Source organism: Acomys minous (genome assembly GCF_964271855.1).
Source record: "Acomys minous genome assembly, chromosome: 9".
NCBI classification, from domain to species: Eukaryota; Metazoa; Chordata; class Mammalia; order Rodentia; family Muridae; genus Acomys; species Acomys minous.
In genome coordinates, this window is record NC_140490.1 from 31,947,405 (window position 1) to 31,963,597 (window position 16,193).

At 41.0% G+C, this 16,193-nt stretch overlaps 1 protein-coding gene across 1 annotated transcript in view; it reads left to right on the plus strand.

Moving 5' to 3' along the window:
- Positions 1 to 16,193, plus strand: part of LOC311605058 (uncharacterized protein) — a gene marked incomplete at its 5' end in the record, with an annotated part of 775,689 nt that overhangs the window by 20,040 nt on the left and 739,456 nt on the right. The window contains one exon of the mRNA XM_084795350.1: positions 14,262 to 14,311. Coding sequence (XP_084651476.1) covers positions 14,262 to 14,311 — 50 coding nt within the window. The remainder of the gene's footprint in view (positions 1 to 14,261; positions 14,312 to 16,193) is intronic.

The following is a 16,193-nucleotide window of genomic DNA, read 5'->3' on the forward strand; positions in this document are numbered from 1 at the left end:
CGGCTTGGGAAATCTTTCCAAACTAACAATGACTGCTAGCATACTACATATGAAAGGCACTTTCCTGTCCTTATTCAAATCTGACCAGATTAGTACAGATACCTAAGGACTTTCAGATTTTTTTCAAAGTGAAATTTCCTTTCAGATGACATGTTCCCATGCATTTGTAAGACTAGGACAGAATGATTTCTGGGCACACTTTACCCAGTTTATTCTAATTATAGCATTTTGCAGAAATGCAGTTTAGCATCCATAGTCAGGAAAATGACAGGGATGGAATTTATCCATTTCAGTCAGGCCTTTCTAGTCTTCTGTGAATGTTTGGTTGTATCTACTTTTACTGGTGGGTATTTTTGAGTTCTGTGAGGATGACTTCTTTATCATGAACACTTCTGTGATGACCAAATGGCACACTACTACTACTACTACTTCTTCTTCTTCTTCTTCTTCTTCTTCTTCTTCTTCTTCTTCTTCTTCTTCTTCTCCAAGTGGAACACTTCTTAAATTCCCTAGAAACGGAGAATGCTAATGCTGGAATAGAACTTTGATTCTGGGGGATAAATTGATGTAAGAAAGAATAGGAGAAAGCATACAATTTTAGTTAATGTTTCTATGAAGTAAGGAAAGCAAGATCCAGAGGTGTAGTTTGGGGGTGAATATTTACATGCAGAATTGACTGAAGAGCAGTAAAATGTGACAGTATGACAGGGCAAAGGCACTTGGGCTCAGGAAATTTGCTGGGTAGGAAAGTGACTATGATCAGAGTAATTCTATTTGTCCATAGTCACTTCCATGTCAACATCTGGCTCAGAGTGATACTTTTTTTGTGTGTGGGAAGACATCTTTGGTATAAGCATGTCAATTCCCATCTTCTGGAATAAGAGAGGCTCAAACATGCTTGTTGCATCTGCTGTTTTTAAAGTCCTTTTCCTTGCACTAATGCAGTATAGTTGGGATGGGATATTTTGCTACCCTTCAAAAGTGGAATGGGACTGTGGATCCTCATGGTAGGCACATTGTAGTTATACACAGGGGCGGTTAAGTTGGTCATATTAAAGCATCTGCTGAGGTCATTGTTGGAAGTTAATAGCTGTAGACATTAATAGACATTAACTGTAATACTCTCCAGTGCTAGCAGCCCAACCCAGACATGGGGTTTGTAGAGCCAGACTCAACCCCTGGTTATGCTAATATAATTTTAAAAATTGATTTTGGATTATGAGGATGGATTTTTGAGTTTGGAAAGAAAAATAATCCAAATGGCACACTCTGGGGTTTAGCAGAAAGGGCAGGCACACTTGTGAATATATTTGGTTCCCTTCTCTATTCCAATTTGTTGATCCCATGGAAAAACGTTGTGTGCTGTGAAAGACATGGATAATAATGCAAAACAATTTTCTGCAAGAGGAAGTCAGAATTTTCAGGACCAAATATTAGCCCCAAATCCCCGTTTTGTCCTCACTCCCACCCATTGTGGCATGCAGATGGTTACAGTCATTTTGTTCACTTACTCATTTAGCCTCAAAATGTTAATTAACACTTAAGATTTTACATCTCATAGGCTAGCATGTGATGTTTTGATATAAATATATATATTACATAACATTTGAATATCTATCTCAGTCTCTCTTTTTTTTTTTTTTGATGACTTATATTTACCCATGGCTTGTGTTAATTTTATGGACTTGTGATCTGAACACATTTTCTGCTCTTGGTATTATATGCGCTCCAAGCTTCACTGCTGTCAAAACATGTTTTTAAAAATAACCTGTGGGTTTTAATCAGTATAGTCAAGATAAATTAGATTTTTAAAAATAAAATCTACCTAATATATAGATCAATGAGGAATTATGTTTATGATTAGCTTTTGCTTTTATGTGGCAAGACAGGACAAAGTTTTATTGACATTTAAGTTGTTCAATTATTTTTTTTAAACTAGGGTTTAACGGTAGGAAATGATAATTACCCCCAGTGACGTGCATGCAGATGAGCCACGCAGTTCCGCCCGTTTGCTCAGTTGTTTTCTACCTCATTTTCCTGTCGTGATCCCAGTGGTTTCTGTAAGGGGAAAGCCGTCTGACACTCATTCCCTTTATGGCTTACCTGGATGTCTCTGTACATGTCAGGTCTTGCTTAAATGTCCCCGTGATAGAGAAAGCTTTTGTGACCCGTGTGACTTAGTTGGCTTTTAGCCTCTTACTCTAGTCTTTATATCCTGTGTTATTTCACATTAATCTCCGGTGTGTGTTAATGCGTGTCTTTTACCCTTGACTGTGAACTAAGCTAAGGCAGAGGCTGTGTCTGTCTTCAACATTCTCTTACTGGCTCAGTGTCTGGTTCGCACTAGATGCTTGACAATGCTTCTTGACTCATTGGCTGGAGGCCAGAAAGGCTGCCCAGGGGCATATGGGAACAGTGTTTTCAGCAATGTTTTTATTTGTCTTGGTGTAGACTCTTTTCTCTTCTTCCCTTCTCTCTGTGCGAGTGTTTTGAGTATCACTACATCAAATTACTGAAGTAGAAAGAATAGCTGACATTCCGTTTTCAAGTGACCATGCATTTGACCCACTTCTTCTCTAGTAATGTCATCAAGATTGTATCTCGCTGCTGTGGATTCGTGGAGGTTGACAGGCGGAACGAGTTGCTTCAGTGTGCAGTCCTCATCTGTCATACAAAACAGCTTGCAGATTCTTATTATGTGAATGAAATATGGAGAGAGGGATATTTTTTCTTGTTGAGCTATCATGGTAATTGAAAGTAACCAGATCAGGGCACCAGGGGGAAAATATGGGAAACGAGATGCCTTTGAGAAGGGCGACCCATCAGGTCCCTGCCACAAGAGTTGTGCCTCATCTCCAGGTTCCCAGGCAAAAGATATTTGCTGTTGTCAGAAGGCTTGAGAGTGAGCTAGCATACCCTTTCAAGTACAGTGCCTTGGCCCATATCGCCACACCCAGGCTGCCTGGTACCCTCATGTCCCTGGGAGACACATTCTAAGGAACCTTGGGCATGGGCTGTGCACACACTCCAGTCCGGAACGAAACTGCTTTAGCATTCCAGATCAATAAACTGTTGGAGAGAAATTGGAAATGTGCTATGAAAAATCATTAAGCAGAGAAAATTCTACTGTTCCTGAGTTTTGATTTGGAAGAAATAAATAACACTTGACTGCTCTTACAGTTTATATTTTACAAGCTTGGCCTTGGTGAGGCCGAGTATCATCATGTAATACTGTATCAGTGACACTTGCTGCCTTAAAGGGTTTGGTCCTGTAGCTTGAAACTGTGTTTCACGGGGTTGTTTTAGTTAACAGGAAGGTTTTTTTACTTTACACTGGTGAAAAGTTTTAACATGGTGACAGGAAGCAAGGTACAATTCAGCAGTCATTTGAGTCATGACTGTTATATTTTGAGATAGCTTTAAAATCACTTAGTTGAATAAAACTCTGAGGTACCGTAACTGCCAGGTTGCTTTATCTAATTTATGAACCAGAAGCAAAGGAATCAACAATAACCCTCCATTTGCCATTATTAGATTAGCTATTTCAGAAACCACAGAAAGTATATAACCCTTTACTTTGTGCTCGCTTGCATTCAGTCATTAATCTCTGATGGAACTTTCATTTAACCAAATGCTTTTGTTTACAACAATAAGCATGTTATGTCTTTTGTGTTTAGAATTTGATATGGCCATTTTAGAGCATGTCACCTACAATGACATGGTAAAGTTATAGACTATTTATTTGTGTTCTCCCAGACATTTGCCATTCAGTCCCGTCTGCCTCCTATTTTGCTTCCCGACTTTCAAAAGGGCATTTTTAGATTTGTAAGTCCTCAGCTTTTTCAAGACTATAACCAGGCATTAACAAACATGAGACTGCTTGTAGCAGCTCCATAACATTGATTTTTTCAAAATTACATAAGCATCTGGTGGTCTGAAAATATTTCATACCTGATATTTAAAAGATATTTTGACTATTGCCAAAAAGGAATCGATTCTTTCCTGCTGCTTGCCTTGCGGATGCTGTCATATGCCACTGTGTTTTGTAGCCCACAGGCTGAGGAGGGAGATGGATTTGGGTTTCTCCCTAAACTTCCATTTACTTGTCACAGACCTTGGACTTGCATTTAGGAAGGCTCATTAGCTGTAATTACTTTTTTCTCATCATACACTAGACTTCATAACAGTCCTTATACTGTGTACATCACAAAGTGTTGTTAACATGAATATTTGTACTTGTCCGTATTCAAAGTTTTGTTGATTTGACTAATACTTCATTGATTCTAAAGGAGGTCGTGCAACAGAGATGCTTTCATATTTCTAGGAATTGGTGGTCAGGTCTGCTATCTTGAGTATATGTAAAAGTGACATGGGACATAGTTACTGTTTTGCATCTGACCATATACAGCTTGAGGGTGAATCACTATTATGAATGTGGATATTGTAGATGCTAATTGTAGCTCAGGAGGAAAATCCACATTCCAAAGGAGTATTACTTATAAAAAACATTTTTATTTTACTCCATTTACAGTGACATTTAAAACTGAGATAATGGGCATTTTACATATAGGAGCTAGAAATATATTGTGCTTCCATTAAAAAGGAATGCTCTGAACCATTCATTTAAAAATATTTTTTAATTTGCTCCCATGTTTATGAAACTTCTATCTTTGCTGTAATGTGTGGATAAATGTTTCAATGTTGTCTCCTTTACATACATGTTTTGGGGGTAGTGGAGATGACTGTAGATAATTTCATGCCATTTTTAGCCAGTTTTATTTAGTCTTGTAGCCACTAGAGGAGCAATAGCACTTTGGCTTGGGAGATGGGCTTGCTGACCTTGTCCTTGACATGACATGTCTGTGGTATGTCATGGGGAGCACTGGGGATTGGACCACGTACATGGTGCTGAATTCTTTTTCTTCATCTGTGCCATCTTTCTGTTAGTTTGACTAATGAGTCACAGAAGGACAAAAACTCCTTTAAGCTGTGAAAGTTTCACCAAGAATAAATGTTAGGTCTATGGTGTTAGCATAACACAAAATAAGATAGCATTTAAGACCATCTCTGCATCAACAACATAGTGACAGTGCCCCTCACGTGAGTCAGGAATTGAGGACTTACTGAAACACACCATCTGGCAAAATACAGAAGGGCACTTTTGTGCCAATTGAAAAAGCTGTGTCAGATCCAAGTCTTGTGTATTTTGCACATTATTAGATGACTTGGAAAACGTTTATCACTTTTTAATTAGAAAGAACTAAAGGACTTTAGTGCCCCAAAGAAAATATCAGTAGCCCAAAGATAAAACAATTACCCAATGGATCATAACGGGCAGCATTTAACCTTGAGCATGTATAGGGAATAGGGACAGCCTTGACCAGGGTCTTTTTTACAAGAGTCACAGGGGCAGCAAGCATGCCCTTGGTCTATTTGGGTGGAGTTGGGGCCCAGATCTTTCTGTTATTCTGACAGTTGCCCAGCATCTTCCTCCTGCAGCATGGCCCGTCGTTGGAAACACAGGCCAAAGAAATCAACTCACTTCTGCATCTTGGCCTATCATGAAAACTGTGGTCTGCATTGTTCATTAAAATGAAAATTTGTCGAATGGAATTTGCCCGACTGGCAGAATAGTTTAAATGTCAGATGTTGTTAGGACTGGATATAAATATTATGTTTCTATTGTTAATTAATTGCAGTGCCTTAGTACCAGTGATCCAAAATCCAATTTAGTCTGCAATAGGCCTGTGGATAAGGGCCAGAGATAATGAATGCAGAGGGGAAATGTATTCAGACTTTCCATTGTATTTATCAATGTCCTCTTAGAAAAATAGCAAATTTCAGTGTGTCACTGAAGTTCAAGAGGTGCAGAACAGGACAGAATTAAGACTCATTGTCTTTGGAAACCTCTCAAATGTTAGTATCGCATCGGCTCACTGCTTCCACTGTGTCTGTGTTGGCATCAGAATTCCAAAGAGGTGCTTCTCTGTTCCCTTTCCTTGATTTCCCCCTCATTTCCTGTTGCCCCATCCATCTGCTGTTATATTTGAAGCTTCCTTCACGGTTGTAGCATAGAGGCAACTAGCCCCATGTTTGCCTTCGTCTGTATAGCATTTCTTTCTCCTCTTTTGCTGTATAGCCTTTCTCTCTCTTCTGCTTTTCAGCCTGCATTTTGCTCCCCAGGCTCAGCAGCCTGTCTGTCAAGTCTGCCTCTGTTTGTTAAGATCATTTTGCTTCCAAATCGAGCCGGCGGCTGAATATCACCCAGAATAATGCTGGTAGAATTGCCTGCATCAGAACCAGGAGCAGGAATCTTGCCACCAGTGCCCAGACTTCCAAACTGATGTTGTTGCCATGCCACGAGCCAACAGGCTTCGACTGCCACCCGCAACCAATATTTTGTCAAAAACTTGCTGTGAGCATGGCATCTTACCCTGCCACCTCCACGGGTTCCAGAGGCGAATGGGTATGCCAGGCAGAGAAGGGCTAATTAAGACTTTGGAAGTCAGGACTGATGTGGTCCAGTGGGCAGGGACCCTCATTTGGTTTCTGGTATCCCGCTCCGTGCCAACCTCATTCTGCCACTGTGATTACACAGGCCAAGAAGTAGAGATGGGAAGATGAACTTTCGGTCTGCTTTGAGTGTCCCTGTCCAGTAGTGTCTGTCAGATTAAAAATGAGAGGAAAGGAGGGCAGAGAATCTTCCAGATGGAGAGTTCAGAGGAGGGCACACACCCAGGCTCCCTTTTCCAGTGATGTAGTGGGGCCATTTGAGCCCTTGGCCGGGGTCCAGGAGTTACACAGAATCTTTCCTGTCCTGAAATGGAGCAGAGTCTGGCAGAGCAGGCACCATGAGCATAGGGTGGGTATCAATTCGACTCCATGGCAGAGGCACACAACCTTTGTCAGTCTGGGAGATGCTGGCCCCCTCTTCTTGGCCTTTGCTCAAGGGGGCTTTTCTGAGTCACCCACAGGTTGACTTATAGAGTTGGCAGATGTAGTACCAAAATGGAGAGTTGGGATTCTCAGCTTCTCCAATTTCTTCTATGCAGGGAAGGTGACTCCAGGAAGGCTAGAGACTGTGGGAACAGCAGTGACCATTGGTCCTTGGGCTGATTCACATGTGTGCAGTAGTTCTGGGCAGCAGGGCATGGTGAGACCACAACACTGACAGGCACCCTCTCTGTCCCTTGGTTTCACAGCTTTCTAACTAGTGTGGGAACCCAGGTGGAAGAACGTGTTCCAATGAGAGCAAGTATTTAGCCTAAGGTTTAAGAAATGCCAGGAAGGTAGCAAAGGAGGGTAAACACTGAACACCTAGTTTGGCATCTTTAAAAACAGGTTATTTTAAGCCTATGTCTGCATACATGCCCTCAGTTTTTGCTAAAGATGAACTTCTTTTCCTCAAATTCAGGCTAGTAGAGTTTGGGGTATGGCTGCGGCTATTGGGAGCAGGGCTGTTTGACTTGAAATGTCATCCCGTTTCAAGAAAACATACTGGGGGCATGTTAGGGCATCCCTATGCAAATGTCACATTGTCACATTGTCTTCTCCTGAGATTAGCCCAGTATGTTCTAGTCCTGTCTAGTGGTCAGACAAATTCATTGACCTCTCATTTTCAGGGCATCAACCCAGCTCAGGTCATGCTCCCCGAGATTTCTTGGAATTTGATTTGTCTGGAGTTCTGTAAATTTTGAGGTGGGAACTATTGAGCGCTTGGTATTCTGTTCCTCAGATGTCACCTAATGATTTTCAGATCTCAAGCTGCTTGGCAAATTTACTTTTGCAATGTCTAGCAAATATGACAGTATCGAGCGGGTGTGGCAAGCGTGTGCTGTGTGTATGTGTGTATGGGTGTGGTGCACGCATTTATGCCTCAGGCCATGGCGGGCAGGCTTGATCAGAGAGAGCTTTCTGTTCTATGAAACTCTGAAATATAAAGTAGGAGAGAGTAAGGAATGAGTGAGAACAAAGGACAAGTCCCCAAAGCAGCCATAGCATCCAAATAGGACTGGCAAAGTGACAAATCCAAAGAGCAGCCATAGAATTCCAAATTGTTGTGTGCTAGCAGTACTGAACACATACTTGGTGGTTAAACAAGCTTTGCCGAGTGCCTGATCCTTGTGAGACAGACACTTTTCTAGAAAATGTAGCTGCAACCCTGAGCAAGTCATTCTTGAAGTTATGGATTTGAGGAAGGGCTTTCACTTATTTTTACACCATAGGGCAAATTGCAAAGGGAAGGGTTATTCTGGTTATTCTGAACCTTAACGTATGACCAAGGTTTTCAAAGGCTCATAATACCTCATCCTGAATGTATACATATAAACTCAAATACAATTTCTAAGCTATATTGGAGAAAACATCAGGTTTTAGGGGGTCTTGTTGATATTTCCTGTGAGTGTTTAAATCACTATGTAGATTGTCAAATAATTTTATGTATATAAAAATATTCATTTATTATCAGGTGGTTTAACCAGGCCCATTTTCCAGCTGCCTGTTTTTTTTTTTTTTTTTTTTTTTTTTTTTTAACCAATATGTAGAAAAAGGTTCTGGAAAGTGGTTTAAGAATCTTCTCTTGGTTGAAAATTGGCTATCATTTGAGAGACTGTTGCAGTAATTTGTCTGCAGGAACAGCTCAGTGAATGCAGCATAAAAATGAAAATGAGCACTGAATTTATTCAGTGTCTTCACTGTTGTACCTGAATGCACAGCCTCTTTCCTAGCTATGTAGATAATTGTTACAGACTTAAAGGTCAATAGCCAATCCCTCCACATGGCAGTTAAGTCAGGTGAGGCCTCAGAACGTGACAGCAGAGCTGATGCCTCAGTCCCGGGCAACCTTGCCTTGTGTAAGGTGCAGCTGGATGGTTCCTAGAAATAGCTTTCAAGTAAGCCTGTCTGTACATGTGGGAAGGCTATTTCTTTACATTCAGATCACTTTGTAAAGGATCCATGGACTGAGGGGTTTGGGGTTTGTAAAGCTGTGAGAAAACACTGAAATAAATCAGTCTGTTATTGGCTTGTTCGGCTTTGGTTCCATGTTTATTTCTTTGAGGAGCAGCTGAAGCCCAAACCTATTTGGATTCATTTAAATCTAATTTATGTCTTGCGGAAGGTCATCTGAAGGGTGTAGACACTGACTGTTCTAGGACAGACTGTGATGAGTTTAGGCTGGGGGTGAGTAGAGTTGGAACAGTCTTGCAGCTGGAGGGGAGAATGTTTGCCTGGTGGTGCAGCAGTAGGTATTTGGAAGTCAAAAGAAAGAAAGAGAAGGCTAATTTTGAGAGGTGATTCCTGACTTTTGTCTAGAGATAAACATGGAACAAGAGGTTTTGGGTTCTGAGCTGCTCCCACCTCTCTCTCTCTCTCTCTCTCTCTCTCTCTCTCTCTCTCTCTCTCTCTCTCTCTCTCTCTCTCACACACACACACACACACATTAGTTTTCAGGCACTAAAATTGTTATAAAGACTATATATAGTACGCACTTGCGTTTGTGTATTCGGCAAGTATTTTATTGAGTGATTATGGATGGTGGAGTAAAATATGGGCCTTACAAAGCACAAGGCAGGCAAGTTTGAAGAATAATAGGTCTAGGTTTTAAATAACACAACATCTTATTAAGGTCCCAGAACCCAAGGCTCTAGGATCATAACAGGCACACTCATTACGCGACATTGCAGGGAGACCAAAGCTGTTTACGGCAACCTCCCACCACTTGTCCCTAAAAGGAATACATTTTAAAGCTTGTTTATTTAAAAAGGGCTTTTATTTATTTATTTGCATATGTATGTAATGTGTGGGCATGTCTGAAGGGTCATGTGTATCGTGGCATGCTTGTTAGCGTGGGCCTTTACCTGTTGAGTTAGCTCTCCAGCCCTTTTAAACATATTTTTAAAATCTAATTGCTCAGTTCTTGCCCCATTTTTAAGACTGTGAGAGGAAGAGTGCTCACTGCTTGGTTGCTACTGAATAGTATCATTGTGTTCCCCCAGCGTGTTTGCCCTGGTACAGGTCCTCAGCCCGTATGACCTTACAGAGTGATGGACAGGCCTTCCCCTAGGAGCTATGCATGCCTTGGTGGTGGGGTAGGCTGGGGATTGTGCAGTGCCAATAGTATTGCATGTTGTTTGATCCTCTGTCTTAAGAAGTGTAACTTCTGCCTGGCTCTGTCTTGGGACACATGCCTTTGGAACATCACGTCTATATTTCAAGGAGCCTCAAGGCACAGGGAGAGGCCACGTGTGTTAGGGAACAAACTTGACTCCTCTCAGAGACTGTTAGCAGTTATGTGGCCAAATGAGCCTTCATATGACTCTAGCTTCCAAGTCTTCAAGTGAGAGAAGGCATTGTAGCCTTCTGTAACGCCATCCTACCCTACTCCCAGAATTCCTGCTTGTAGAAACTAGGGAGGTAATGAGTAATTTTTTTTGTAAGTTACAAATTTTTGAGCGATTTTTGTTATGTAGCAATGGACATATACTATGTATTTCTCTGTTCTTACTAACTTCAGTTTTGCCTAGTGTTAAGTCCTTTCTGTTAGCTCTGTGTGGATCCAGTTCTCTTGAAGTATAATTTCCCATATTTACTTTTCAAACCTTCTCACTATATTTCTTATTTAAAAAAAAAAATCAAATTACAAAGATTTGAAAAATTCGACTTGGAAAAAAGTGATTTTGCTGTGTGTGTGTGTGCTCCAGTTAGGGCAGTTTACTGATGTGGCTAACCATTGGAACCTCGGCTGTCCTGAAACTCGCTCTGTAGTACAGGCTGGCCTAGAACTCATGGGGATCCACCTGCCTCTGCCAGCCAAGTGCTGGGATTAAAGGCATGCGCCACCACCGCCCAGAAGTTTCCAGTCAGCTGGTGATTGCTATCTTATGTTTTAAAATGTGAACTAGAAGGCTGGCTGTGGTGGGTGTGTCTTAATCCTCTTGCTCAGGATGCTAAGAAAGAAGTCGTAGGGGCCAGCCTTGCGGTACATAGTGAGGTCTCCCTCTCAGGAGAGAGCCAAGCAAGTGAAAGGGAAATAGGTGACATATACAAATGCTTTTTGAAATGCACATTTTTGAAAATGTCCAAATATATGGAGGAAAATAATAAAACGATCATATAACTACCTTTCCTCCAACTAGAACCATCCCATGCTCCGAATCCTCCATCTTCCTTATTCTGTCTCCCAAGGCAGAGCTTCTGACTTCTGTATAAGACATTTCTTTGTTTTCATTTTAAGATTTTCTTTCTACGTATGTTGTATTCCCTAGCAACCTAGTATTTATTTTTGTCCTTTTGAAATGTATGCAAATGAATTAATACTATGAAAGACCTTCTGCGACTTTCTTCCACACCACCCATGTTAATGTTGACAACAGTTCCATCAGCTTTTCCAATTTGTACATTATTTGATTGGAAGAATCGATAAATATTTGATTGTACTGCTCTGTCTGATAGTTGCATTGTGTCCTGCATTTTTGCCATTTTATTCATGGTGTTCTTAGTTGTTGTTGTTGTCGTTTTTTTTAATGAATGCTGTGAGTGTGGTGTGAGGATCTGTGGTTGTGTAGATAAGGAAATGTTAGCTAACTTTAACAGACTCATCAGATATAGACTGTTAGCACTCTGACTTCCTCCTAACCTACTTACCTCTCTTACGACATTTCCTGTGCTTGGGGTAAATCCCTCAGCCTACTGTATTTGCAAGCCCTGAGCAGTGGTTATTATCTGTGCTGGTTTGTTTTATGTCAATTTGATACAGGCTAGAGTTATCTGAAAAGAAGGGAATTTTTAAAAATTAGTGATCAATGGGAGAGGCCCAGCCCATTGTGGGTAGTACCATCCCTGGCCTGGTTGTCCTGGGTTCTTTAATAAAGTAGGCCGAGCAAGCCATGGGGAGCAGCCAGTAGGCAGCACCCCTTCGTGGCTTCTGCATCAGCTCCTGTCTCCAAGTCCCTGCCCTGACTTCCTTTAGTGATGAAGTGAGTTGAGTAAACCCGCTCCTCCCCAAGTTTTTGATCACAGTTTTTCACCACAGCAATCGTAATCCTGACTAAGACAGTATCACCAGTGTACTTCTTTTCTTTATAACCAGAGTTATGATTCTTATTTCTTTACATTCTGAGTTATGATTAATATTCATTATTGATTATTCAGCTCAGTGGACTTTGTCTGGTCATCATTGCTTCTTATTTCTCACTCTTCCCTTCTGAGATGAGTTTCTCCGTATGCAACTACATCTTTAAGTGTTTTTTCCGCAAAAGTGAACTACTGTAAACAGACATCAGTCTTTTTTATCTGATTAATGTCCTTTTTTTTCTCTACCATTTTTGAATAATAGGGTTGGCATAACTGTAGTTGACTGAATTTTTAAATTCTAAGCATTCTGAACGTGTTATACCATCACTGCCTTGCCTTTATTTTTATGGATGGGTAACATGTTCTTTTGTCGATGTCTTTTTGTTTTTTCTGTTCTGATTGAATTTAGGACTGCCATTCTACCTCTGATGTTCTGTAGTTTCATTTGGCTGCTTTTAAGTTTGGATTTTCTATTATTTTTTGTATGATTTTGATGTGCTTTTAATGAGGACTCATAACCTGCATTCTAGAAGGTTTATATGCATTGTCTTCTCACATTGGTCTTTTTATTTTGCACTTATAATTCTTTATTTTTGCTTAGAATCTCTGTATTTGGAATGGAAAGGATTTTAGAACACAAATCTCTCACATTTCACAAAAGGAAATATAAAATTTCATTTATTCTAGTCCAAATTATGCTTTTCCCAACCCTATTGTGTTCCGTGGAACTAAGAGTGGCATGAGAAAATATTGGTGCTTTTCTTTGGAGGGGCCTGTATTAATATTCCAAGGTTTATAGCATTGCCTAGGACTATTGCCTACTGTTTGATGACTATCTCAGAGTGGTGAAGGATTCTTCGGTGGACTTACGGAACAGAAGGAAATAGTCCAGTAAGACCTAAAGCCATCACTTAGAATATTGAAAGAAAAAAAATATGTCCGGGCTCAATCACTGCAACTTTAGGCTGAAGGAGAATGTACCCAAGAATATGAGAAGAGGCAGATTACAATAATTTCATAGACCAACTCTTTGAGTAGTGTTGGATGCTGTATAATCAGCCTCCTGAACCCTCCAGTCATTATTATTTCTTAACAGTTGTCACTGTGCAGCTGTTTTCACAGATCTCATTGGCTAGAATGTGGCAAGCATCTATTCTGTAAGCGGGGAAGTTAGCAAGTAAAGACTTGATTTGAAATATGAAGTTATAACTTCTGTTCTCTGTGCTCTTTCTGGAGAGAAGGTTCATGCCTAGGCATCCGCCACCCTCCAGGCCCATGTACCCTGTATGAATGGAATAATCTTCCTGAACCAAAACATCTTGTGGGAAGTGGAAGTCAACTGTAGGAAAAAGGTGACAGCAGGACTAAGAACACAGTGCTTGCTCAGAGCGCCTGTGCCCTCCTGATGCTTCATGCGATTCTCAACCCCAAAGTTTGTTCAGCCCTTCACGGCTGAGGTGTCCACATCCTAAAAGGTTTGCCTGAGGCTTTGGCGAGGTTTGCATGATGCAGTTCTGAATAACTGGGTGCTGTTTCAGTTTGTAACTGTGTCCTCCTGTTTTCCATTGCTAATAATGCACTACAGCCAGGTTTATTTGGATAGAGGTCTTGAAGGTGCAAGGTCTAGGGGCTCTATCTGGCAACGGCATTTACACAGCAGGCCACCAAGGCTGTTTTGTATATCGTCACACACCAAGAGACAGGGAGTGCAGATGTGTGTGTACATACACATGATTTTGTGTATTTCACAGATGTTCTCACAGGTACTAATCCTTTTGTAATTCTCCCTCCCTCCCTCCCCCATCTCTCTCTCTCTCTCTCCATGGCTATCTGCTCCCTTTTCTTCTTTTTGTGAGGCATCCCAAAGTCTTTAGCCAAGTAAATTTATTTGTACCTAATGACTTTTCAATGTCCTCCCCTCTAACCAGACTCAGATTAAATTTTCATTCTCTTCATGCCTCATGGTAGAAATTAAAATTGACATGGGAAACACAGGGAGACATTAAAACCATAGCTGTCTGTGTCTCTGGGTGGCCTTTTGAGCAGGTGTGAGGCACAAGTTTCATCAATGGTGCATCTAGCCAGCACCACACCCCACAGCATAGGGAAATTCTGTTGAGAAACAGGAAAGGAGACATTTGGTGTTTCACTCTCACATGTCTCAGTCTCCTGTTTTTATCTCTTTGTAGCTTTGAAGGCCCAGCAAAGACGGGAAATCTACAGAGACGAGTCTGTAGAGGTAAGTGTATTTATTACATGGCCTTGACAAACATTGCCTTTACCACATTGATTTTTCTTTTATTCAGAGATTTAAACACTTGGATTAAAGATACAGCTGACAAGACAACTTCCTTACCCACCTGCTCGTCCCCCTCATAGGCAAAAGCGCTGAGCAGTAGTTAGCAGAGAGCGGGCAGAGATAAAATGATGTGCTGAGGGCGGCCAAATGCAATTGTGTGTTTGCTGACTTTTGCTTTCTTTTCAGCAGTTAAGACATTCCAATAGAGCTAAGTTTACTAAGATTAATGCTAGATAGAAAAAGAATGCACCCGTACCACCTCTGGTCAATATTTAAATAAAACCAGCTGGTCAAATGAAACCCTTACAATAAAATGCAAAGCGGTGCTTCAGTTGGGTGGGATGAAATTTATCTGGAGTCAGTCATGTGGAGGAGCTGGTATTGTATCATGGAGACGGCCTTCCAGTTTGGTGGGCCAATTACACTCCATCCAGTCATGCTGGATCCTAAGTGAGTCACAGGAAGGAAGCTCCAAGCTGTAAGCAATAGGAAAAATACCTGCTCAGCCTCCTGTGGAACATTACGGTTGAGTTGGTTTTTACATGGAAAAAATGTAATTGTTTCATTTTTGGTAGGTATATTTATAAGCGTACCTCTGTACAGCAGTGTTCTTTGATTCATTGTTTAATTTCTGTTCTGCATGAAGTATTTTAATTTAGAGAATTCACTCTGAGGAATTATAGGGCTGTGCTTTCATCAAGAGTCTTCAGTGGCCAGGGTGAAGTATGCCATAATTTTACGTTTGTTTTCATCATCAATTATGTTTTTGACAATTTTAGGTTTTTTTCTGTCACTTTTATTATAGTAATTATGGCTGTGACCACTTTGGTTAAAGTTGAAAAGCCAATTTGATTTACTTTCTATTTTAGGTTATTTTTAACTTTATGACAAACATGAGTTTTTAATGTTCATTTTGAGAGTAAAGTATAGTTTTACAAAGAAATTGGAGGAAAAAAAATCTCCTTTGAATAGTTACCTACATTACCTACAGAAGCTGTTTGGAGGATTTGCTTTGAGGTGACTCTCTTGGAATTTTGATATAGTAGGTGGCCATGGTGAAGAAAAGAGCACGTGAGGATGCAGATGATTCCCATCTCAAGCGTCATTCCCAGCCCTGCAGCCTTGAGCCATTTCCTGGAACATGGCAGGACTTGATAGCATTTGATCATACGTGCTCCCAGCTTGGAGCTATAGATGGCACAGGCATCTGAGGGACTTTGCAATTAGAAGGTGCCACTGCAGTGCTCGAATTCCTCTAGAGAGGGGGGTGCTCCCACTGTGTTCTCTGTCTTAGTGAGAGCCCTTACCTGTTGAGTAAATGGTCTGGAGTCAGACATGGGTTTGGCCCTGGTTTGGTTGTTGGACTGTTAACAAATTATTCATTCTCTTTGTGCATTTCTTCTCCTCCCTGCCTGTGAGATGGAGATGAGAAGATGTCCTCTGCCTCATGTGGTTTTGTGCAAGAGCATGTCTTGGTCCATAAAAAGCAGATGTTGCCTGCTGCTGTTGCCGTCATCCCCTCCCCACCTCATCGTGAGCAGTAGCAGCCTTATGGATTTATTAGATATTTTGAAAAGTCCTTTTTAAAATTTGTTTGGGTACTTATATGTGCATGTGTGATGTGTGCATATGCAAAGAAGTGAGTGTGTGAGAGCACGCGTGTGGAACAGAGGTCGCAGCGGTCGTAGCTGTGATGTAGTAGATGCCCTCCACCAGTGCTGGCTGACTTATTCCTTAAGTTTCTCTCATTTAACCTGGAGCATGAGCCATCTCCACAGCCTTGTGCGTTCTTTTAATTTCTGATTTTTAAATTGTTTTTAGT